General features: G+C 32.9%; 1 protein-coding gene across 2 annotated transcripts in view; it reads right to left on the bottom strand.

Moving 5' to 3' along the window:
* Positions 1 to 22,053, bottom strand: part of ZNF804A (zinc finger protein 804A) — a 262,701-nt gene that overhangs the window by 32,952 nt on the left and 207,696 nt on the right. For both annotated transcript variants that reach the window (XM_019752851.2, XM_074339012.1), the window contains exon 2: positions 4,157 to 4,300. In XM_019752851.2, the coding sequence (XP_019608410.2) occupies positions 4,157 to 4,300 (144 nt within the window). The remainder of the gene's footprint in view (positions 1 to 4,156; positions 4,301 to 22,053) is intronic.

Raw genomic sequence — 22,053 nt, 5'->3', positions numbered from 1 at the left:
CAGCGATTTAGAAGATAACATAGCAGAAAACACCAATTCAGAACAACAAAAAGAAAAAGGAATCCAAAAATATGAGGAGATTTTTAAGGAGCCATCAGACATCCATCCTGGGACAACATCAGACATCCAACATTCACATTATAGGAGTACCAGAAGGAGAAGAGAGAGAGCAAGGAATTGAAAACCTATTTGAAGAAATAATGGTGGAAAATTTCCCTGACTTGGTGAAGGAAATAGGTATACATGCCGAGGAATAGCAGAGTCCCAAACAAGATGAACCAAAAGAGGCCCACATGAAGGTACATCATAATTAAAATGCCATAGGTTACAGATATAGAAAATCTTAAAAGCAAAAAGAGAAAAGCACTTAGTTACCTGAAAGGGAGCTCCCATAAGACTGTCAGCTGATTTCTCAACAGAAACTTTGCAGGTCAGAAGGAATTGGTACAAAATATTAAAAGTGATGAAAAGCATGGATCTACAACCTGTATTACTCTACCCAGCAAAGCTATCATTTAGAATTGAAGAACAGATAAAGAGCTTACCAGATATGAAAAAGCTAAAGGAGTTCATCACCACCAAACCAATATTACAAAAAATGTTAGAGGGACCTCTTTAAGAAGAAGAAGGAAACAAAGAAGATCAAAACTATGAATAATAAAATGGCAATATCTACATATCTATCAATAATTACTTTAAGTGTAAATGGATTTAATGTTCGAATCAAAAGATAGGATGGCTCAATGGAGAAAACAAGACCCTTACATATGCTGCCGACAGGAGAAAAACTTCAGATCAAAGGCACACACAGAAGAATGAAAGTAAAGGAATGCAAAAACTATATTTTATGAAAATGGAAACAAATGCAAACAAAAAAGCTTGGGTGATAATACTGATACCAGACAAAATAGACTTTAAAACAAAAGCTATAATAAGAGACAAAGAAGGACCCAGTAATCCCATTTTAATCCCATTTCTGGGTATTTATCTGAAGAAACCCAAAATGCTGCTTTGAGGGGAATTCTGCATTCATATGTTCATTGCAGCACTGTTTACAATGGCCAAGAGATGGAGGCAGCCTGGGTGTCCGTCAAAGGATGAAGGATAAAGAGGAGGTGGTACATATATACAACGGAATATTGCTTAGCTATGGAAGGGAATGGGTCCTTGCCATCTGTGGCAGCACAGATGGATGTGAAGTGTAGTGTGCTGAGTAGAGTATGTCAGACAGATGCAATGTGGTTTCACTTATATGTGGAATATAAATAATAAAATAAACAAACAAATAAAACAGAAACAAATTTGTGGATGCTGAAAATATTTTGATGGTTGCCAGATGGGAAGGGGTTGGTAATGGGTGAAGAACAGGAAGGGACTAAGAAGTACAAATTCGCTGTTACACAGTAGTCATGAGGATGTAGGGTAGCATAAGGAATATAGTCAATAATTTTGTGAAAGATGGGAGTGAGGTTGGGGGCAGGGTGAAAAAGGTGAAGGGATTAAGAAGTACAAATTGATAGTGACTACAAAATAGTCATGGGAATGTAAAGTAAAGCACAGAGAACATAGTCAATAATATGGTAATAACTATGCATAGTGCCAGGTGGGTACTAGACTAGTCAGGGGAAACACTTCTTAAGTTTTGTAAATGTCTAACCACTATGCTATACACCTGAAATTAATATGAAATCATCTTGAATGTCAAAATAAATAAATAAATAAATAAATAAATAAATAAATAAATAAATATAGTGTAAAAGATCCCCATGAAGATACAAATGGCATTTTTAAAATAAATAGAACAACAAAGAAATCATCAGATTTGTATGAAATCACAGACGACTTTGAACAGCCAAAACAATCCTGACACAAAAGAACAAGACTGGAGGTATCACACTCCCTGACTTTAATTTATACTACAAAATGACAAAAATCCAAATAGCATGATATTGGAAGAAAAACAGACACAGAGATCAAGGGAATAGAATTGAGAGCCCAAATATAAACCTACATATATATGGGCAAATTATTTTTAAAAGGAGCCAAAAACATACAATGGAGAAAAGACAGCCTCTTCAAACACTGGTGCTGGGAGAATTGGAAAGCCACGTGCAAAAGAATGAAACTAGATTGTTATCGGTCACCATGTACCAAAATTAATTCAAAATGGATCAAAGACCTAAACGTAAGACCTGAAGCAATAAATTGCATAGAAAAAAAGCATAGATTAAACTTATGGACCTTGGGTTCAAAGAGGATTTTATGAATTTGACGTCAAAAGCAAGGGAAGTAAAAGCAAAAATAAATGAATGGGACTATATTAAACTAAAAGGCTTCTGCACAGCAAAAGAAACCATAGACAAAGCAGGGAGGCAACCAACAGAACGGAATAAGATATTCGCAAACAACGCCTCCGATAAGGGTCTAATATTCAAAATACACAAGGAACTCATACAACTCAACAACAACAACAAAAACCCCCAAACAATTCAGTTCAAAAAAATGGGCAGAGGATCTAAATAGACAGTTCTCTCAAGAAGATATACAAATGGCCAACGCATATATGAAAAAAATATTTAACTTCACTAGCTACTAGAGAAAGGCAAATCAAAACCACAATGAGAAACCACCAGTTAGAATGGCTATCATCAATGAGACAAGTAATAACAAGTATTGGAGAGTTTGTGGGGAAAAAGGAACCCTCATACACTGTTGATGGGAATGTAAACTCACACAGTCACTGTGGAAAATAGTATAGAGGTTACTCAAAAAATTAAGAAGAGAATTACCATATAACCCAGCAATTCCTCTTCTGTGTATCTACCCCAAAAAACTGAAAATATTTACCTGCTAAACTATATGTACCCCTATATTCATTCCAGCATTACTCATAGTGGCTAAGACAAGAACAACAACTGAAGTGTCCTTTGACAGATGATTGGATAAAGATATGGTACATACACACAATGGAAGATAACTCAGTCATAAGAAAAGATGAAATACCGCCATTTGTAACAACATGGATGGATCTTATGATTATCATGCTAAGTGAAATAATTCAGACAGAAAAAGTCGAGAATTATATGACTTCATTCATATGTGGGATAAAAGTAAAAGCAACAAAGAAACAAGATAAACAAAACTCATAAACACAAACCACAGTTTAGTGGTTACCAGAAGGTAAGTGGAGTAGGGGGATGGTGGATGAGGGTAAAAGTGGTCCAATATATGATGATGGAAGGAGAACTGACTCTGGGTGAATAAACAATGCAATACATAGATGATGGATTATATAATAGAACTGTACACTTGAAACCTATACAATTTTACTAACCAATGTCACACCAATAAATTTAATAAAAATATATGTATCTTTTTTTAATATCAAAATGATATGTGGATGATTTTTGTGAGTATGGTTAAAAAGATAAATATTTATAAATTACTGCTGTATTGTATCCAGTTAGCTAAACAACCTATGAAGTTGCATTGATAAATGTAAAGTACATAAGAAAATGGAATCCCTGTTATTAACTTCACCTCTGACATTATCCTTATTTTAAACTTGTCTTTACATAGAGTGCTGAAAAAAATCAATCTTGGATTTATAATTGATAGGGAAATATTAAAATATACACATATTAAGTAGTTATTTAACCAATAACCCTGTTATTTTTACTATATCAAACCATTCTGTTTTTTTCATGATTTATAGTAGTTTAAATTGGCAAATGCTTTATAAAAAGTGCTATGAATAAATTAATTTATATTTGATAAATATCATTAGTTGATTAAAATATTTAAAATGTAATACTTTTGAAGTATGTAGAGGATCAACACCTATAGAATATAATTTTCAAAATACTGTCAATTACTAAAAGGTAATTGAATGGTATTTCCTTGTGCTAGTTGCTTATTTCAGACTTTATCTTTGGTACTTAAAACAAGAAACAAAAAACAAAAACTGCCTTTTGCTATAGGTCATCAAATCATCATCCTAGAATGACATCTTTAAAAATTGTACAACAAAGAAAAAATAAACACCAATATCATTTTCATACAGTCTATACAATTCAAATTACCATAAAATATCAGAAATAACAGTTTACTTTGTTCTAATAGTTGTCTTTGTTATTTTTGGACATTTCTTTCTTACCTGTTTGTGAGCATGGTCATATGAATTGATGTGATTGTCAAACTCCTGATGCTTATAGTACTGCTTGTCACAGAGTTCACAGTAAAAATTGGCCTTCAGATCTTCTAGCGCTTTTGCTATTGTGTTCTCCTTCTCAGCATAGTCCTGGAAAAAAAAAAAAAAAAAATTCAAAGAAGGAAGCAATTAGCTCTCCCGAGTTTACTTTGTTCTAATAGTTGTCAACTAGTATAATAATTACAATTAGAAACAGAATTTAACAAAGAAACCAATAAAGCAAATACCAGCAAACCAAATTAGAAGAAATTATGAGTTAAAGAAAACAAAAGATTAACAGAAGAATACAAAATAAATGATGAAACGAATAGCAGAAATACAGAGAAGAAAAGCAAACATTGGAAGAAACAGAGGCTTTTGTTTGAACAATTTCCTATGCTTTGTTAGCATTCAAAAAAATGAAAATTTTACAGCCATGGTGATTCAACTATAGATTTTTGGAAATTGCTTAGTTAACTTAAAACTTCTAAATTCTGAACAACATCTAAAATGTGTCCTGTATGATGCAGTCCATAGAGATACACAGATATTCAAGTTTGATATTTTTGTTTGCTTATTTCCTTAAATACCTATATAGTATCTTATTCATCACAACTAGGTTTCATTTGACAAATGTTTTCATTTTGACTCATATCAATTTATGTTGAACTTTCAAATATTATGTAGTTTTTAAAAAATTAGACTCTTGTCTTCTATTTCTTTACTTAAACTGAAAAAGTTAAACTGTATAAGCAGATTGCTTTCATCATAAATAAATATGGCTATATAATCAAACCCAAGAAAAGGTGAAAAATGTAGTCAGTTACCATTAGCTTTCATTTACAAAGCATAAAATAGTAAAATGTTTGACTGTGGCTTTTAGGTTTTCTTAAATCTAAATTTAATTGCTATTTCATCCCTCCTTAAATGTTAACATTGCCAGATATGAATAAATTTTACATATTGAAACACTGTCCAAGTCTTTCCCTGAAGTGCTGATATGAAGACCTAAACTTCAATTATTACCATAGAATATATTATGTTTCTAATCACAGATTCTCTCATATTTAGTCCTTTAAAATTCAAAATAATTACTTATTCAGGATTCATATATGCCACTCTAAGACACTCAACTCTCTCAGGCACTGGGATGTGGTGTGAAATGACACAGCCCTCTCTATTGCAGTAACAATTGTCCTTCACCAAATATAGACTAGAAAGAACTTATAGTCTGAATGTTTAAATTAGTTCTACAAAATTTAAGAGTGGTTTACTAATTGTAATTTAATGAATGACAAACACTTGCCTTAAATTATTGTTCTATATATTTGTACACATCCCATATCATAATGTTCACCATAATTTGTATGTATACCTTGCAGTATGCCTTGAAGTACTGGATAATACATTTGCCATAATCTATAAATACATAGTCCACTTTCTCACTTTAAAGACAGTGATCTATTCTTAAGTTTTATTAGTTTTAGCAACTGCATAGCAAGAGGTGATATATTGCAAAATCATTCAATTTGTTCATAAGATTCCATCCATTTAATAAACTTACGATTTCTCAGCATATTTGTGGAATATTTTCTATTATTTTTGATGACTTTCAATGTAACAAAGGTTAGTTTAAAAATTTGTAAATGAGTCATATAGATATAAACTGCTTACTGAATTTTTATAAAATTTTCAAAATGATAACTTCTGGAATAGCCAATTTAATTGAAACAAAAATTAAGTACTATAATTTTATGGCTAACATGTGTGAAGTAGAGATAAAATTCCAGTCAACATGAGTTACATTAAAATGGCAATAATTTGTGGTTCAAAGCTGAATTAGCTCTCAAAACAATATTCTTGAACAGCATTTTCTTTTTAAACTAGTTGTTTTTCCCCATTAATTATAATTACATTTAAGCTACTTCCTCTCTTTAAATATTTGGTTATTGTTTACTATGGTGTAAGTATTTTGCTTTTTTTCCTTCCTATGGTTGAGATTCCTCCAGAGAAGCAATAATTGCTTCCTACTTACTTTTTTCACAAAAGTGGGAAATCTTTGAGTAGAGCAAACTGAGATTCTTAGGTAAATTGCATTTTCAAAAATGTTAGCCTCTGCCTAGATCTGAAGAGAAAAACAAATCTAAAAATAACAGCTAACATTTATTCAGGGCTTGTTTAGGGTCAGTTACTAAATAAGAAAGAGTTTGGATGCATTAACTCATTCACTCCTGATTAAAATTATAGAGATGTATATTCTAGACATCTCATATTACAGATAGGAATGTGCACTCCATATCTGAACCTGAATAATCTGGTCCATAGCATTTCCTTATGTTTAAACTTTTAAGCACATAAATAAATAAATAAATAAATAAATAAATAAATATATATATATATATATATATATATATATATATATATATATATATATATATACACACACACACACACACACACACACAGAGAAAATATAATAACATCCATACATCCATTACTCAGCTTTAACAATGATCAGCTTCAGGCTAACCTTGTTTTATTTTATCGTAACCCATCTCATACCCTCTCCTCTGTCCTAGATAATTTTTAAGGAAATTCTAAAGTTCATATAATGCTATCTGCAAATCTTTCAGTATGTATCTCTAAAATAGAACTTAAAAAAAAAAATCATCACAAAACCAATGAAGCAATATCAGAGTTAAAAAGAACAAAAACAATAAAGAAACACCATTCCTCATTATCATCAAAAATTCAGTGAGTGTCTTCAAATAACTACAATTGTCTAATGTTTTAAACTAATTTGTTCAAAACAGGATTCAACTAAGGCCCACACATTAGAATCATCTGATGTTTCTTAGTCTCTTTTATTCTATACGTCTTTTCCCTTTTTGTTTTACTCCTATTGAAATTTATTTTCCAGAAATATTTTAAATTATACTTCACATTACAAAAAAAAAAAATGTTCAAAGTATAGAAACATTACAATATGACAATGAACTCATATTCCTCCATTAACATTTTGACACCCATTTGTTCTCTTGCTCTCTCTCTCTCTATTTCTATCTTCCTCTAAGATATTGGAAGAAACATAGCCTAGTGGGAGCTTAGGCTGCAATAGATTATACAGTAAGAAACATGTTTGGGCTGGAATTTTCATGTCGACATGAACTGCAGTAAGGAGTCAAGGCTGAAAAATGTTAGTAGACTTAGAAGGACTGGTTGCTGCATGTGGATCATAAGGGAAAGTAGTCATATGTATTTTCATTGATTATACATTTAATAAAGTGCTTTTAAACAAAATCAGCCATTGGACTAATGTGCCCCAATGTTCCCTGGCCCCTCTCAGACTTCTCCATTGTGGATAACATTGGAAGAGGTGTTGACTGACATTATAAAGCACAATAACACATATTCAACAGAGCAATCCCATGGCAGAAGGTAAATAAAAAAAAAACACATCTGAATAAGATGAAAGAGGAGCACAGCTCCTCATATATGTCAACACCACATTTCTCCCCTCTATCTAACAAAGCTATTTTGTTCAACTATGTATGCAATTTCTGTAACATCCCACTGAGTGACATGGCAGAAAGTAAAGAAGAGAGGGACAGCTGCTTGTAGCTTGTCAGGTCATCCAAACCCATCACATTTTACATATATCTCAAAGCAGTAAAGGTTGAAACCTTACTTTCAGGAAAGTAGCATAGAACTCCAAAGTTACCAAGTCAAGAATCTTTAAACATACGTTAGCAACTGTGCAGTGCAACTTAAAAAAAAAAAAAAAAAAAAAAAAGTCAGTACATGAAACAGAGAATCTAACAGTTTAGCCACAGTTCAGGGCCATTCCACCCATTCTATATTAAAAATGAATAGTACCAAAGTAGGACTTTGAAGGGAGAACATTTTCTACATCAAAATAAAGCATCTCGTGGTTGCGTAAGCATAACATGGCATCAAATGACAGATAGCCAGCCTCTCTTAAAAGGCAGTCATATGCAACTGGGTATACTGGAGTAAACTGTCCTGAGGAATGTGAGCGCCATGAGGACAGGGATTGTGGTACCCAGTCACTTGGAAACAACTCTAGAGTTAATACCAAGTTATGTCATATACAAATTATCATTGCTAAAGAGTAGTTGTAAAAACATATTAAATTCTGATCTTTCGGCTAGAAGTTCTGTATTTAAAGTAGTTAAAATTAATAGAGTAGGCAATGTTAAAATGAAATCATTTTCAGTGCTGAAAAGGAACACTTCTACTATGTAATTGACATTTAAAATACTTTGGAAAATTTCCTTCTTTCGCTCTCTCTGTCTCTCTTTCTGTCTCTACCCCCTCCTCCTATTACTCCATTAAGAATAAAAGCATCCTTGTGATTTATATGCAGCATAGATTTTATTAGAGGTTCTTTAAATAGAGAAAGAAAAAAAAAAACCTTTAAATTTTGATTATAATGAAAACATTAATCAAAAAAGAGATGGCAAAACTGTTCTCTTATAGAAGAATAACCAGACAGAAGACATTTAATTTGGAAATCTATAATCTACACTTCCTAGAAAATAGTGCACATCTTCTGGGACGTATCTCTTCTTCAGTCATTAAGTTATTGGTTTTGAGACAGTCTCCCGTTTCCCCCAAAATAAGACCTACCCCGAAAATAAGCCCCGGTTAAGATCATCAGCCACACGGACACATTTAGTACATTATGACAATGTTCCAGAAGAAAATGACATGACCGTATTTGAATAAATGCAGATTGTTGTACATGAAAAAATAAGACATCCCCTGAAAACATACCCTAATGCATCTTTTGGAGCAAAAATTAATATAAGACCCGGTCTTATTTTTGGGGAAACACGGTAACATCTGATTGCATTTTGCCCCAGTCTGTGATGGGATGTTTTTCCTTGTCTGTCCAGGGGCTTCTCTGACTCCTGATACTGCACTAGGAAATACACAAGCCAGGAATGCTGAGGAATTAATACCATATAAGTCCACCTTTGATCACTGTGGAGGGTAGGAACTCAAGGATAAACGTTTCCTCTTTTATTTGTCAGACAGGCATTTCTGAGACACACTTTTAATATTCCATAGATTGTCCCAGTGAGTTGGAGTATGAGTTAGCTGTAATAGTGGCAAAGAGTATATCCTGGTATTAGTTTTCCTTTCTTACCTGTACTACTTTTCTGTTTCCTAGGATCTCTTCCTAAATAAACTGCTTACATAGAAGTTTTTATCCTGGGCTTGACTTTCAAGACAAACTGGACTAAGATTATAAGTATTTTGGTGTTTTCTATGAATGTCTTACTGACAAACTACATTTTATAGAATAATCTAAGATGATATTATTCTTAAATTCAAAACTCTCTCAAAGTCCCCGTCATTACTAGAATAAATATCCTTACAATGACCTACATTCCTGCTCTACCTGGTACCTGGCCACATCTCTGTCATCTTCTATTATTCTCTTTCCTTTATCTCACTTTGATTTAGTCACTTCTATTTCCTTAATGTTTCTGAAACGTTCTTAACCATACACCCACTTTGACACTTGGACTTGTTATTTACTCTCCCTGCAATGTTCTTACACCAGATATCCGCAGGAAACTTTTATTCACTTCTAGCAGAACTCTGCTAAACTGCTATTTCCTAAAAAAATGATTTCCCTTATCACACTTCGGAAAGAGAGACGCTTTTATTCTCCGTCTTCTTTCCTTCTTTTATCTTGCCTTTTAATGTAAAACAAGAGAAAGTTTATTCAGGAAGAAAACAGAACATCTTTGGGCAGTGGAGTCTGAATGCTATATTTACTATAAGGAAGAGCTGGACTACTAAAGAAGGCATGTGGGAAAACTGATGTTATTCTTTATCTGGTTTTAATCCTTTCTCTATTAAGCAAGAAGGCAACCATTTCTGGGTGATAAAAGGCTGTACTATTGTCTCAAAATATATGGCATTCTGCTCTGAAAGGCTGAGTTCTATTACTTCAAAGGCTAAAGAATGTATAACAAGATGATTTGGAGGTATATGGAAGGGAGACTAAGAGATACGCTGAAAGTCACAATTTTATCAAAAGTCACAGATGTATTGAACAGAGTTATAATAAAAATTTACATTTAAATGTGAGGGCTTTTTAAAGGATTCCACAGAAATGCAAACTCATTCACATCACCATCAAAGGTGAAGGCAGAGACTGAATACTGAAAAGGCCATGTGTTGAATAGCACATCTTTATGGACAAACCTGGTGAGCTAATGCAAGCTAAGGGCAAAGGTGAAGTGTATCTTCATATCTATATTTAGGAGTATTGGAGCAAGTAAAGTTGTTTCTCAAAATTGATAAGCTCTTTCAGAATTAGTTTCAAGGCAAGAGAGTGCATTCAAAGGTCTTACTATTTCTATTGTGTGGTTATTTAGCTGATAAACAGTGGATAAATATTAATAGTATAGTTTCTAACCTTAGAACCCATTCAGGTAAAAAAAAAAAAGATTGATCCCCAAGCCACAACTGTCAGAGTGCAGTAGAGTGCAGTATTGTCTGTCTCACTGGGTTATTCTCATCATCAAGATGATACCTCTTTGGAGGAATCTGTTTCTTTTTCCGTTCGTGGATCCCACAGAAAGTCTTAGCCTGTGACTAGTACTTGTTAGACAATCTGGTTAACTTAAGCCAGTGTTTAGCATAACTTGAGAAGGTACGAGAAGATTGAGTTAGACTTTTCCCTTCATGTTTGGAAAGATCTCAGGAGGAGTATGTGTTAATATTTGGCTATAATTTAGCATTACTCTGTAGTTTTCCTATGCAACAAGTAAGGCTGCGGGGTATCACACTTTCAAGGCAAACTAGAAAAGTATTATATCAGGTATTCTAAAGCTGAATGCTAGCTAAGGTATGTAAGGCTCTAGTATCTATCTATCTATCTATCTATCTATCTATCTATCTATCTATCTATCTATCTATCTACAATTTCAACATAGGAATTATACATAAATAAATTCTGCAAAGAGTCCCAGTGTAGAATATAAGTGGCAGTAATTTAGGGAACTTGTTTCAGCTTAGATATCTGTTAAATTTATAGGCAATAACCTCTGTAAAGTAAAAAGAAAGGTATATAATGATCTGATGCATACACGTTACTGTCTCAGTTGTAACAGTCAACTAAATGAAAACAGATCAGTTTCAGTAAATTGTCCCACTCTTTATCCTAGCTTGAGTTCTCCCAGAAATAGACACTGGAGTCGATTTTAAGTGATTTATTTGAGATCTCAGGAAACACTGGGAAAAGAGTGGGAAAGTAACAGAGAACAGGAAGCTGATAAATATTTCTGGTTACAGCTTGACACATACAGAGTTTTAAAGTCATCACACCTGTATTTATAACCAGAACAAGCTATGAATAATGAAAATGTATTATTATTATTATTATTATTATTATTATTATTGTTATTTAGAACTATTATGGAACAGAGGTCACAGGGTAAAATACCACTTCAAAACCTAGAGACAAGCACATTCAAAGATAAAGCGACTAATTGGTAACCATAAGATTGCCAAGGAGATACAAAAGACAGTTTGGGGGACATAATCAATAATGTTGTAAAGATTTTGTAGGGTATCCAATGGACACTTATCTTATTAGGGAGACCACTTCAGGGACAGTGTAGGTGCCTGATCACTGCGCTGTACACCTGAAGCTGAAGCTGAACAATAATGAATGTCAGCTGTAATTTAATATATATATATTAAAGAAGTGGAGTACAGCATAAGGAATAGAGATAGTGGAAATGTAATGACTGTGTGCGATGCCAGAGGGGTAGTAGATTGGTGGAGGGAGGTTATCACTTTGTGATGGGTATAAATGTTTAACTATTACATTGCTTTGTACATCTGAAACTAACAATAGTAAAATAAAAATAATAACAATAATAAAAGAGGCTCTAAATATATATTTATATATCTATCTATATCTATCTATCTATCTATCTATCTATCTATCTATCTATCTATCTATCTATCTATGATAAAGCAACTGATATCTGTTTACTTGATTTAGAAACTGCTGGAGCGATGAACTGGCAGAAACTCTTAAATGTTAACTTGGATAAATTACTATAGGCTGACTATGGTCTAGTGTGTGAAACAGATACCCTTGGTGGTTGCAATCTCAGAAGGGCCTCCAAACATTTTTGTAGGCTTTCCTTTCATGAACCTCACCAGATTCTCATGATAATAATCTGAGAGTCACTTGTGTCCCTGGAAGTTGGATGGGAAGAATAACTATTGTGAAATAAACCAAAATTTTCCTTTATAACTAAGGTTTACTCCTGAGGGCCCTGGTATTTTCACATCTCAGTTCAAAGACCTTATTCTAGCCAAGGAAAGTAATTTATTTTCCCTAAATCTTCCTGTTTCATGCAAGTTGTTGGAACAACACTGTCAACAGGGGTCATGGCTCAACAGGGGTCAAAATAGAGAGGAAGTTATATAAATGGATTAAGTCCTGGAGGAAAGAGAGAAAAGGCAGGTATATCCCAGCAGAAAAGCATATGACAGTCATAGCCCTGAGACACAGACACAAAATGATTAATATCTATCTGAAAGGTTATAGAATGCATCTTTTTCCCCACGTTACCAACCCAGCTATAAGGCTCCAGAATAATAGTGGATTAGAGCTGAAATAGTTGCACAATACACCCTCTCCCTGTGACAGTGTATATAGGGAGCACAAAGTTAAAAGGACACACACAATCAAGGATACTAGAGGAAATTTAAGCGTTTCATACTTATAGCTATAGAAAACATTAGACACAGCCCAACACCTAGACACATTAACAGAAATACTCACACTGAAAGTCTTTTTTCCTCAGTTCCTGTTACCTTATTATATTCAGCTTTCACTAAGAAATTTCAAAGCATTCTGAATGGTTAAGGAAAAAGAAGAAGTCTAACGAGAAAAAAGCACTAGAAAAAGATTTCTTTTTTTTTAATTTGTTCTTTGTTTCTCAAATATTACATAGATACTGGAATTATCAGAAAAGGACTTCAAAATAAGTATGATTAATGTGTTAATGTCTCTAATGGATGAGGTAGAAAACATGCAAGAATATATGAGTTATGTAAACAGAGATGGATATTATAAGAAATAATCAAAAGAAAAATCTAGAAATAAAAAACACTTTAACTGACATAAAGAATTCCTTCAATCGATCCATCAATAGACATAATACAGCTGAGGAAAGAATCCATGAATTTGAAGATATTTCAACATAATCTTACAAATTGAAATGCTAAGAAGAAAGGAAGAAAGAAAACAGAAGAACTTCCGAGAACTATAAGATATTATTAAATGGTATAACACACATATTTGGAATACCAGAAGGAGAAGAGAGAGAAAATAAAGTGGAAAAAGTATTGGAAATAATAATGGCTGAAAAATTTTCCAAATTAATAACAAACCCCAAACTACAGATTTAGGGAGCTCAAAAACACCAATAGAATATAAATAACAATATAGCAACAATAAACACCTAGGCATATTGTATTTATATAGCAGATAACCAAACACAAAGAGAAAATTTTGAATTCATATTTTAAAACAGAAAAAAAAAGTCCTCACCTAAGAAACAAGGATAAGAATCACAACAGGTATTTCATCAGAAACTATGCAAATCAGAAGACACCATGTTTCCCTGAAAATAAGACCTAGCTGGACAATCAGCTCTAATGTGCCTTTTGGAGCAAAAATTAATATAAGACCTGGTCTTATATTACATTATATTATACAGTATTATTATATTATATTGTATTATATTATACCAAGTGTTATGTTTTATATTATATTATATTATATTATATTATATCATATCATATCATATCATATCATATCATATCATATATCATATCATATTATATTATATTACATTACATTATACCTGGTCTTATATTATATTAAAATAAGACCGGGTCTTATATTTATTTTTGCTCCAAAAGATGCATTAGAGCTGGTGGTCCGGTTAAGTCTTATTTTCGGGGAAACACGATATAAGCATTGGTCGATAGCAGTTTCCAGAGGGTATTTATACCAGGAATTTGGGGTTTCTTAATGCTCAAGGATGGACTGATCACTGGTGCCTGGACAAAGTTCTCAGGATAGGAGTTCAGGTGCTACCAAGGGGAAACCAGGATTGTGTGCATGAAAATTATGACTGTTGATGGGTTAGAGATGGGGCACCAAGAGCACCTGCTACATTGACAAAGCCCATGGCAGGGACTTTGAAGGGAGGGCAGAGCATGATATCACTAAGATCTATGATTCTGGGAGGATCCCTTTGTAGAAAAATGAAATTTTCCTAAAGCATCTTCACCTCCGCCTTTAGGGTTCTCCTTTCCTTGGCTGTCTTCCTCATCTAGAAACTATATATATAAAGTATTATACTAGGTCTGACAATTCATCCTAGAAAAAGTGCTACATACTTCATTGCTGAATATCACTACAGCTACCTTCGAAGTACTCCCCTTGGGAAGCCAGCGCCTAGTCTACCCTTCAAAGCAATTTTGGAACTCTTTTTCTGGAATGGCCATCAGAGCTGTTATTGTATTACCCTTGATGTCCTGAATGTCATCAAAATGTCTTTCTTTCAGTATTTCCTTTATCTTGGAGTAAAGAAAGAAGTCATTGGGGGCCAGATCAGGTGAGTTGGGAGGGTGTTCCATACAGTTACTTGTTTACTGGCTAAAAACTCCCTCACAGACAGTGAGTGCTGTGTGAGTTGGTGCATTGTCGTGATGCAAGAGCCATGAATTGTTGGCGAAAAGTTCAGGTTGTTTAATTTTTTCAGTACTTCCAAATAATAAACTTTGTTAACTGTTTGTCTGGTTGGTACAAATTCATAACGAATAATCCCTCTGATATCAAAAAAAGGTTAGTAACAGCATTACAGCAAGTTTGCAAACTTAATTGTCTGACCTCGTACACATATGTATTATGTATTGCATAGTAATTATATATAATTATAATTACATATAATTATATATATATTATATATATTATATAATTATATATATATTACATAATTATTACACATATTATGTTTTCTATTATATATTATAAACACAATTATATATATATATAAAATGCAGTATTTGATGTTACATTATATATCTGTTGTAATCTTTTACCACTATAACCTCTATGAAGGTGGGATTTTTATCTACTTTGTCTATTGCTGTATCTCCAATGCCTAAAAGAGTGCCTAAAACAAACTGTTTGTTCAATAAATGAATGAATAAACTGTAACCATAATTTTGGAGTTCGTACACAAACTACAACTATAATTTTGGAGGTTGGACATATCATTTATTGTTTATAGTCTTGAACCATGTTTTTGGTCATTTGCATTAGTTGATTGGGTGGAAAACATTTTTTTGTAATACCAAAACTGGACTTTTTTTTTTTGCTAGGATTTAGAGGCTTAATACTTATAACCTTTATATCTAAGTACCTATGCAAAACTTAATGCATTTTATACAATAATTTTCTAAAGGATATTTGTAATACTGTAATATAAATCTACACTGTCAATTGTACATGAAGTTATGGCTCACTGATTGGTTTATTTGCAAGAGAGAGAAGAAACGATGCACCCACAGGTACAAATATCTGCCTTTCATGATCAGCAAAAAACAGTTTCAGGTAGTGGGTATTATATATGTTTCAGATAGTGGGCATTAAGGCCATTCATTTAACAATCATTTATGGAGTATTACCCTGTTTCCCCTGAAAATAAGACCTAGCTGGACAATTAGCTCTAATGCATCTTTTGGAGCAAAAATTAATATAAGACCCAGTATTATATTATATTATATTATATTATATTATATTATATTATATTATATTATATTAAAGACCTGGTCTTATTTCACTCTAAGATCGGGTCTAATATTAATTTTTACTCCAAAAGACGCATTAGAGCTGATTGTCCGGCTAGGTCTTATTTTGGGGGAAACAGTATATACACCTTAGAGACACAAATATGTATAAAACAGTTTCTATTTTCTATTAACACCATCATGTTGGAAATGCAAAAGAAAGACAATTTTGTTTGTATTGGTATATATAGATGTTATAATAATTTAGATCTCAAAAAAGGCTATGACACAATATCCTTCATGTCCATCCATGGGATGGACCTGAATGGATGGACACAAAGGGCATTGTGCTGAGTGGAGTATGTCAGGCAGTGAAAGACAGATGCAGTATGATTTTGATTATATGTGGAATCTAAAGAACCAAATAAACAAACAAACAAAACAGAAACAAACTCATAGATACAGAGAACATAGGGGGAGGGATTAAGAAGTATAAATTGGCACTTACAAAATAGTTATGGGGATGTAATGTAAAGCATAGGGAATGTAGTTATGATATGGTAATACCTATGTATAGTGCCAAGAGGGTGCTAGACTAGTTAGGGGAATCACTTCTTAAATTATACAATTGTCTAACCACTATGCTGCATACCCAAAGTTAATATAAAATAATATTGAATGTCAACTGTATTGGAAAATTTAAAAAGACAGTGGTGGTGAAGGGGAATAAGAGGTTCAAATTTCCAGTTATAAAACAAATCAGTCATGGAGATAGATATAATGTACAGCATGGGGAATATAGTCAATATTGTGATAGCACAGTATGATGTCAGATGGTCGCTGGACTTACAGTGATCACTTCTTTAGGTATATAAATGTTGAATAACTATTGAGTACACCTGAAACTAATATAATATTGTATGTTAGCTATATGTTAATAAAAATCTTAAAAAATAAAAATAAATAAATGAATAAATAAAAAGGCTATGACAGGAGCATATTGGTAGGCAAAATTTTCCAGTTGAGGAAATCAGAAGTCAAAAAAAAAAAAGGCTAATTTATTGAAAACTGAATAGGTGACAGTAAATGTAAAAAGGGTGCAGTAGATTTTATGCTATAGGAAAAGTAATTATATAGAGTACCACAAAATATCAGACTTTTGAAAAATTGCAAGCCATTTGGTGTGGCTAGGGAACTTGGTGCATGTTGTGGTACAGGGTGATGGACGACATTGCTGACGACAATGAAAGGTAAGGCAGAGGTTAGACTATGAAGATGTCTCTATGTATGCTCCGAAGTCTGAATGTTATAAAAACTGATGGGCAAATCAGTAAAGATTTTTAAGCAAGGAAGGAAGCTAATCAGATTTGCACATAGGAAACATATATGACGACAGGGTAGAGAATGGAATAGTGATAGAAGGAAGATTGGAAGCAAAGAGACTAGTTACAACAATATTTTGCAGGTGGGACAAGGCAAAATCCTTAATACAAATAGCAGGAACCAGAGCAGAGATGATGGAAAGGCACTGGGAGATGTGAGACAGCAGCACCACAGGAGATTGTGGCCTATGAAATGAAGCCTGCTGAAGAGACTGGTTCCAGTTGAGTGATGGAGACAGAGGTCAAATTCTTCTGCAATGGTGAGTGATTGGGAGGTAAGAAAGTGCATATTCTGAATATCTTCCTTTAAAAAGAAAGAATATTAGCTACTCAATTCTGAGATGACTATTCTGTTGAATCTATGCAATTGTGTTCTTGAAATATTTTAACAAGATACATTTCCTAGAGCTTAGATATGAGTTATTTAATATTTTCTGACTTTTACTCAGATTTACTTTCATTCAATTATGTTTTCCTACATACTGTGTTTCCCTGAAAAAAGACCTACTCTGAAAATAAGCCCCAAGTTAAGATTGTCAGCCCAATGGACGCATTTAGTACATTATGGCAATGTTCCAGAAGAAGATGACATGACTGTATTTGAATAAATGTAGATTGTTGTACATAAAAAAAATAAGACATCCTCTGAAAATCTGCCCCAATGCATGTTTTGGAGCAAAAATTAATATAAGACCCGGTCTTATTTTTGGGGAAACATGGTATCAGTTCTTATTCTTTGTTTTCATTGTTAAATTTTTCAAACATAGCATAATACAATAGATTAAAAAGTTCAGAACTGCTATTTTACCATTAATAATAACAAAACGGGAAGGACATAATACACATTTTAAAAATCAAAGTACCCTGAAGTTTGTTATAGACATTCAATAGAGACAGCCAGTTTCCCTCAAGTAACTTGGACTGGAATAGTTGATGACTAAATTCAACAATGGCTACTTGGAGGCCATGATGCTACTATGGAATCTTTTGGATTAGATGAGAAATTTGTATATTTTTTAATATTGCATTTTAAAAATCGAAGTAAGAAGTTTTGCATATCAAAATACATATATTACTCAAAAAGATGGTCATAGGGAAAAGGGATATACATATATATATATATATATATATATACACACACACACACACACACACACACACACATACATATATATGTACATCCATAAATACAGGTTTCAATAAAATGAAAAAGATTTCAATGTTTTCAATAAAATTAAATTTGTAATTATAGATGAGTTCTATCAGTCCCTAAATCATCTTTCTTCCTTTTTTCCTTCCTTCTTTCCTTCCTTCCTTCCTTCCTTCCTTCCTTCCTTCCTTCCTTCCTTCCTTCCTCCTTCCTTCCTTCCTTCCCCTCCTTCCTTCCTCCTTCTTTGTTTCATGGCTACAAAATGAAACTGCCTTGCTGAGAACAAAATGAGGTAAAATAATAGTCCTCAAAACTTCTTAGCTTTATGCATTTTTAGAAAACATTTTCTCAAAAAGCAAGCATGACACTGGAGGTGTCACATCACAGGAGTTTCCAGACACCCTGCAAAGATCATAAGGCAACCACAGTTTCCATAATAAGAGGAACCGTATATGGAGACCTGCTCTCCTTCCGCATTTGTGCCAGCAGGCTCTGTCCCTGTGGTTAATTCTGCTTTGTCTTCAACTCCAAGTGGGAGTGATAGTCTGTGTATTTGATACATTGTTAGCACAGCAGGGAAAGCCCATTTGGAAATAATGATATGTTTCAGGTATCAAAGAGAAAAGGGATATTTTGCAAAGAAACATTTTAACTTGAAAAACTTACAACTAAAATTTGGGTGGAGAAGACAAGTGAGGAAGGAAAGGGCATTAAGATGTATTGATTGCCACAAATGAGCACTACACTCAAATGATCTCAGTCCTGGCAATATCAATCTTCAGGTGAATATTATTAGTCCCATTTTACATATAATGAAAACAAGGCTAGACGGGTTAGGATAACTGGTCCAAGATGGTTTACTATGTAATAGTGAGTCTGACTTTTAATTAGCTCTTTTTGAGCAACCTTCTAACCCTGGTGTTGTTCTCTATCATAGGAATCAATACTGGCCAAGAATGAACACAGGGAAACAAAAAAGAAAACTTTAAGAATAAAGCATCTTTTGTTAAAATATGAACTTAGTTAAAATTTAAATACATGATAATGCGAAACATTTAATCCTGTCTTTTCATTTAAATATATAATTGTTGATCACCCTGCATATTTCAGGAAAATGCCTTTTTAAATAACAATGTTTGTATAAGGTTATACAAATGCTATAATAAAACTACACTAAGTCTAAGGAGATCAGTGATGGTAGTTTTACCTAGCCATTGTAAGTTGTTAAATTCATGATGTATCATAATGTATCATATATTCTTAATTAGGTAATAGAAACAATATGATGATTTAAAAACATTTATAAAACGTACTGTAATTAAACACTAATCAAAGTGTAGTTAAGAAAATATCATTTTAAAATATGGAATTGAAATTCTGTTGGGTAAAATAACAATATTTACTTAGACTTAGGATTCTCAGTGGTGAAAGTAGAAGTGTCTTTTACCACCACCCCTTCCTTTGCATTCCTAGAATGGGCTAGGGTGGGAAGTCAGCAATGAATTGCTTTAATGAATAAACTGAGAAATTTCACATTTCCTTGGCTCTTGGGAAGAAATATACAGGAATATATTGAAAAAAAATACATGAAAGATAGGGCAGACATTCCACTGAGATGATTAGATGACAGGGTTCAAAGAGAAAATATGTACAGAGAGAAAAATCATTGAGGCAAAGATAACTGAAAACCTTTTGTGAAAGGGAAAAGCTCATTACATTTTCAGTTGTTCACTTGCAGCAAGCATTATGCTGAAATTCTTCTCAATTTTCCCAGTCTTTAATAAAATTCAGCCAGGAATGGGATCAAGAAATGGCAATTCAATGCCAAAAAGTAGTTTACCAAGGTTTATGTTTAATAGACAGATGGTCAGAAAAGAAGAGAGCTGTTAGATGTTAGGAAAAAAATTCAGAATGCTAATGCAGAAGACAGGAAGCAGAAAAGACATAACTGGGAAAAATAAATTCCTTTAGAAAACAATAGTTTGCAAGGTGGTGTGTGTGGTGTGTGTGTGTGTGTGTGTGTGTGTGTGTGTGTGTGTGTGTGCATATGCTGAGGAAAGAACTGGTTGCTAGGTTTCCTGACATATAAAGGGGTCAGTAAAGACTTTTGGTTTGATTTTTACAAAAATGTTCATTCCATACATTTTAGGACACACAGGATTTAGAGGAGGCACAGAATTTGATACCTGAAATAAAACAAAAAAACAAAAAACAATGTTTCTAATTTAGAATATCAATTTCAATTCAGTTTTAAATGTTATATCCTGAGAATTAGAACCAAAAATTTTGATTTTAAACTAATTTATGCAGAGAATGACAGAAAACAGTTGAAACTGAAGTCTCATTTACTCATAATTTTCATATGACCTAGTTTTTTCATAGATTAGACAATAGGTTTATCCAGAGACCATCCGAATATTACAAAGACTCTCATTAGGTTGCAGTCACAACTGCGTAGACAGACAAGGATACAAGTTCAAGGTACTCTCAAATCTCAGTGGAAGAGGTTGGTTAGGGTTCCTCACTCAGTTTTTTGTTGTTGTTTTGTTTTGTGTTAACAAATAATTCAGGACAGGTCATTTTTCTTAAAACATAGTTCATTGAGAACTGATGAAGGATAATTATTCCAAGATGGGAAAATCTCAAAATTCTCCAGCTATCACATCTATCACAGAGTATATAAACTTTACTCTGTGATAGATGTGATAGCTGGATAATTTTGAGATATATATATATATATATATATATATATATATATATATATATATGCTGTGGAGTTAGTTATATGTATAGAACATCCTAGGTTAGAATACATATTACTCAAATATATTATAAATTCATTTTCTAGTGCATTACATGTTCCCACATTTTTAATATGTATATTAAATTCTAGAAACTATGTTTTTTTCTTTTGATACTGCCAAAATTATTATATGATATAGTCATTTTTGATAGATAGGTCATACTATTTTTAACTTCTCTGTTTTATGAAACAGTGAGTCTATTATGAGTAATTCTGTTGATAAAGAAATATATTATCCTCAGATCTGAATTAATATTTTACCTCAGAAACTACATTTTAAATTTATAATAACATTTTAAAATGTGAGAATATGTAATTTCACACAGGGGTCCGATTTTAAATTCCATATGGATCACTAAAAAGTCATTTTAAAGTAACACTATTATGCCCAATGTGATAAGTAAAACCGACCAAACTTATGCAGTTAATAGGTATCAGAATCTGAATTTGAACACAGGCAGTCTGGCTCCAATGCTGTGCTATAATGATGGAAGCTGATGACACTGTCATAATAACAAAAATTAACACAAACCATGAATGCCCAAACTTTTTAGAGCTAAAAATGGGATAATGATAATAATAATATTTTTGTCTTAAACTCTTACCTGCTATTTAGTAGCCCTGACTCACTGCACATACCCCCCATGGAGTATCTCATGTG

The sequence above is a fragment of the Rhinolophus sinicus genome, linkage group LG01 (genome assembly GCF_036562045.2).
Source record: "Rhinolophus sinicus isolate RSC01 linkage group LG01, ASM3656204v1, whole genome shotgun sequence".
Taxonomy (NCBI): domain Eukaryota; kingdom Metazoa; phylum Chordata; class Mammalia; order Chiroptera; family Rhinolophidae; genus Rhinolophus; species Rhinolophus sinicus.
The sequence above is the reverse complement of the archived record's forward strand: the minus strand, read 5'-3'. Positions and strand labels throughout refer to the sequence as shown.